This window comes from Portunus trituberculatus, chromosome 9 (assembly GCF_017591435.1).
Source record: "Portunus trituberculatus isolate SZX2019 chromosome 9, ASM1759143v1, whole genome shotgun sequence".
Classification (NCBI taxonomy): Eukaryota; Metazoa; Arthropoda; class Malacostraca; order Decapoda; family Portunidae; genus Portunus; species Portunus trituberculatus.
In genome coordinates this window covers 8,298,857-8,303,856 of record NC_059263.1, presented here as the reverse complement: position 1 = coordinate 8,303,856, position 5,000 = coordinate 8,298,857, and the positions used below count along the sequence as shown (strand labels likewise).

Sequence of the window (5,000 nt, the reverse complement as noted above, 5' to 3'; positions counted from 1 at the left end):
CCTTTCCTTTTACTCGCATATGTCTATCACTTTAATTTGATCTCAGTAGTAGTAGTAGTAGTCTCTCTCTCTCTCTCTCTCTCTCTCTCTCTCCACTAATCAAATAAGATACAGAGATAATGTGTAATGAAAGTGATGGGTTTGTGTTGATGATGATGATGATGATGGTGTGTGTGTGTGTGTGTGTGTGTGTGTGTGTGTGTGTGTGTGTGTGTGTGTGTGTGTGTGTGTGTGTGTGTGTGTGTGCGCGGTACTTTCTTGGTTTGCTCTCTCTCTTTCACTACCTTCTTCCTACTTGATCCTACCTCTCTTTCTTGTTTTCTTATTCCTCCTCTTCTTCCTCCTCCTCCTCCTCTTCTTCTTCTTCTTCCTCCCTCCTTTTTCCTTCTTCCACCTCCAAACATTTGATCTTGTATTCCCTTCTTTCGATATATCTTCCTTCCTCTTCCCTATTCGTCTCCCTCTTCCTCCTCCTCCTCTGTACTCGTCTTCCTCTTTTCCTCTTCCTCCTCCTTTTCATCATCTCCATCCTATTCATCTTCTCTATTCCACCAGTACCACGACTACCTCCACCTCCTCCTCCTCCCTCCTCCTCCCGCGACCAGGTGTTGGAGGTGCGGGCAGGTGGGCAGGTAGGAGACGCCGTGGGTGGAGTACCTGCACTGTTCCCTGTATGGTACGCGGCACGTGACCCCCCTAACCCCCTCTGTTCCTTCCTTTGTGGTGCTGAATCCCTCTTACGTGGCATTGGATCCTACTCTGTTGTCTTTTCTGGTATTTTGTTTAGACTTATGGTGTTTATACTTATTTAGAATTCATAAATGGGTTTTCTGTTCTTTTTTTCACTTATACTTGAGAGAAAATGGTGGTTTTGTACGCATTAAACCAATACAAGGTCAGAATAAAGGTGCGTTGATGGATTGGACAGGTTAATTGGACAGGTTGAGTGGACAGATTGAGTGGACAGGTGGAATAGATGGAAGGATGAGTAATATTGATCTTCTGGAAGCACAGGTGGATGAGAAAAGGAACAGGATATATGGAACAGGTAAGCTGGAATAGGCAAGGTGGATAGGTGAGGTGGAGCAGGTGAAGTGGTAGAATAGGTAAGGTGGAACAGAAAAAAATAATGACGTAGAACTATAAATAATGTGGAAAAAAGGTGAGAAGACATGACAGGGCAGAGCAGATGATGTGGAAGAGGTAAAATGGAGGAGATACGGTGATGGAAGAGGAAATGGATAACAATGATAAAAAAAAGCAGCAAAAATATACAACAGACATGTACCCCCAAAAAAAAAAAAAAAAAAAAAAAATGCGATAAACAAGAAAATACTGAAAAAAAAAATTAACGAAACAATAAAAAAAAGAGAAAAATGGAAGAAACAAACTGAAAACAAAGAAAACTCGAAATAAAATAAAAAATGAGTAAAACAAAAATTAAACCAAACCAAAAACAATAAAAAAAAAAACGAAAAAATAAACTTGAAATGAAAAAAAAGATGGAAGAAAAGAAAAAAAAAGCTAAAAAAAAAAAAAAAAGAACACGATGAAAAGAATGAAACAGAAATGAAACAAAAGAAAGTAACGAAGAGGAAGGAAAATAAAGACTAAGATATACAAGGTGGAAATATGTACCAAAAAAAAAAAAAAAAGATAAAATAAAAAATAGAAAACAAACAATAAAAAGAAAGAAAGAGGAAGGTGGAAATCTCTACGTGAAGAAAATAAGGACTAAGATCTGCAAGGTGGAATTCTGAGTTAGTGAGGGCGAGGTGGAGCAACACATTACCTCGCAGGGTGGATGGAAGGCCCCGCGTCCTGAAGCGTTCGATGAGAGCCGTGTGGAGCTCATCAATGTACTTAATTGCCTCCTCGATCACCTCCACCTGTTGGGAGAGGAGAGAGAGAGAGAGAGAGGTAGGGGTGGGTAAGGGGAACGGTGGAGGGAAGGAGGGGAACGGTGGAGGGGAGAGAGGAGGATGGAATGGAAGGGAGGAGAGAGAGAGAGAGAGAGAGAGAGAGAGAGAGAGAGAGAGAGAGAGAGAGAGAGAGAGAGAGAGAGAGAGAGAGAGAGAGAGAGAGAGAGAGAGAGAGAGAGAGTCACACATACACAAAAAATCCTACAATTATGATTTAATTATTGAATTCATTTAACTAACGAAGATTAAGCTATATAGTTCGTCTTGTTCTCTATTGCTTTCCTCCTCTCTCCCTCTCTCTCTCTCTCTCACATAAACACAAAAATAGACAAATAAAATACAGTAACAAAATAAAAGATACTGTATTTATGTACGAATACTAAGAAAATACACACACACACACACACACACAACTACACCTCACCAATGTCCAGCAATAAAACATACAATAAACAAACCTAAGCACTGTCATCGTACCGTCATTATATCACTAAGTATCCCCTTTAGCCCATACATTCCCGTCAAAAGCCCACATGGTATAAGAAAAATAAAATAAAATATCTTATACACACAAATAATACAGTATATAGATTACTTTACAAAATAACGAAGCCACACCAACTTACAACTACAAGATTAGTGAAGCAAACTTAAACATTATCATATTATCATTAATTTATCTTCTACCTTTCGTATACCCACTAGAAAGTACAATATACACGTTACTATACAAATGAATACACAATACCAAGCTCTGCCTACAAAACTGCCAGGATAAACAAGCTTAAACATTATTACTGTATTATTATTATCCTACACACAAACAGTATTATCCTATCATCATCCTACACCCAAAGTCTCATCATTCTCCTACACCCAAACATTATCATCGTACTATCAATCTCCTACACCTCCCCAAATAAGCCCAAGCATTATTATTGTACCATCATTATCTTATACGCAAAAATAACTAAAGTACTATCATTATCTTTTACGTAAACATAATTATCGCCCCATCATTATCGAACACTTTCCCAAATACACCCAACCATTACTGTCGTACTATCATCGCACCACACACTGGCTGGTATTCTCAAACGCTTCTGTGCTTCATCTACACTATTTCAAAAAGGCTTTATTTTAATTGGGTTTTTTTTTTTAGGTGTTTATACTGTTCTAGAGGCATAATGGCAAGATTTCTACATTATCAACTGGAGAAACACTCTTGAAAACCCCGCTAATCATCTCTGTCACCTCCACTATTTCAGAAGTCTTTATTTAAGTTTACACGAGTTTTCTAAAGTATTTCATCCTTCTAGAGGCAAAGTGGCAAGATTTCTACATTATCAACTGGAGAAACACTCTTGAAAACCCAGCTATTCATCTCTGTGGCCTTGGAAAATAGTGACGAGAGAGCAAAGCATTTCTGAACACACACACACACACACACACACACGCACGTCCCTCCTTACCTTAGTAACAACGGGTTTTTCCTGTAGAGCCGGCACCATGTCCCTTAGCTTCTTAAACTCCTGCCTCTTCACTCTCTTCAGCCTCGACCTTCTGTACTTCCTCGCAATTCTAGAGGCGTGGGGGCCGGACGACATCTTCCCCTGCTGCTGTGGCGGGGGCGGGGGCGGGGGCGCTGGAGGTGTGTGGTCAGCAGTGAGGTGGCAGGGGCGTGGGTGGTGTCTGTGGTGCAGTGTGGTGGTGGTGGTGGTGGTAGTGGTGGTGGTGGTGTGATGGGGATGCACTGAGCCGCCACAGAAGCATAGTGTTGCTACGCTTACTTTTGTCTTGAGTTCCACCTGTTTGGGAGAGAGTGAGGGGTGAGAGAGAGAGAGAGAGAGAGAGAGAGAGAGAGAGAGAGAGAGAGAGAGAGAGAGAGAGAGAGAGAGAGAGAGAGAGAGAGAGAGAGAGAGAGAGAGTGTGGAGTGCGGGAATGAGTGAGAGTTGAGTGACTGCGTGAGTGAGTGAGTGACTACGTAAGTGAGTGAGTGAGTGACAGTGACTGCGTGAGTGAGAGAGAGTGAGTGTGACAGTGACTGCGTGAGTGAGAAAGTGAGTGACTGACTGCGTAAGTGAGTACGTAAGTGAGTGAGTGACTGCGTGAGTGAGAGTGTGAGAGTGACAGTGACTGCGTAGGTGAGTACGTAAGTGAGTGAGTGACTGCGTGAGTATAAGTGCGTGAGTGAATAAATGAGTGAGTGAATGACTGGGTGAGTGAGTGAGCGAGTGCGTGAATGAGTGAGCGAGTACGTGAGTGAGTGAGTGAGTGCGTGCGTGAGTGAGTGAGTGACTGTGTGTGAGTAACTGAGTGCGTGAGTAACTGAGTGAGTGAGCGAGTGCGTGAGTGAGAGTAAAAATGAACAAGATTACAAAAAAAGAAAACGGGAACCAAAAGCTAAGAATATGTAGACAAATCACACACACAATAAATAAATAAATAGATAAAAAAAAATAATAGTAATAATAACTACCTCAATGAAAAGAACCATTCTCTCTCTCTCTCTCTCTCTCTCTCTCTCTCTCTCTCTCTCCCACGCCTCTCCCAGTTTGGCGTTCATGCGTGTGTCTGTTTGTCCATATACGACTTTTCATTCATTCTTGGTACGACCACCTGCTGCTGAAGGAGGAGGAGGAGGAGGAGGAGGAGGAGGAGGAGAAGACAGAACGAGGAAAACAATTGGACACTGATAATAAAAAAAGAAAACGCTGAGAGAGAGAGAGAGAGAGAGAGAGAGAGAGAGAGAGAGAGAGAGAGAGAGAGAGAGAGAGAGACTTTAAAACAATCCACATACGAAAAATAACCAAAATATTGATAAAGAGTAGTAACAGACATGAACCTGTGTGTGTGTGTGTGTGTGTGTGTGTGTTTAGACTTACATACAAACACACACATATATAACCTAATATAACATCACACACACACACACACACACACACACACACACACACACACACACTTAACAGGCAAGCCAAGCGCCCTCCACGGCACACATAAGGCCAGGGTGGTGTCCTACTACTAAGGGCCACTCTCCCTCCTCCTCTCCCGCGCCTCTCACCCTTACTCTCCCT

At 42.0% G+C, this 5,000-nt stretch overlaps 1 protein-coding gene and 1 long non-coding RNA gene across 2 annotated transcripts in view; both read right to left on the bottom strand.

The window, feature by feature from the left end:
• The window catches only part of LOC123501486, a 32,425-nt gene that overhangs the window by 16,614 nt on the left and 10,811 nt on the right, over positions 1–5,000 (bottom strand). The gene's annotated exons all lie outside the window — the stretch shown is intronic.
• Positions 1–5,000, bottom strand: part of LOC123501485 — a 22,654-nt gene that overhangs the window by 16,614 nt on the left and 1,040 nt on the right. The window contains exons 2-3 of the mRNA XM_045250332.1: positions 3,395–3,730; positions 1,793–1,889 (exon numbers count right to left, since the gene is read on the bottom strand). Of these exons, the coding sequence (XP_045106267.1) occupies positions 1,793–1,889; positions 3,395–3,730 (433 nt within the window). The remainder of the gene's footprint in view (positions 1–1,792; positions 1,890–3,394; positions 3,731–5,000) is intronic.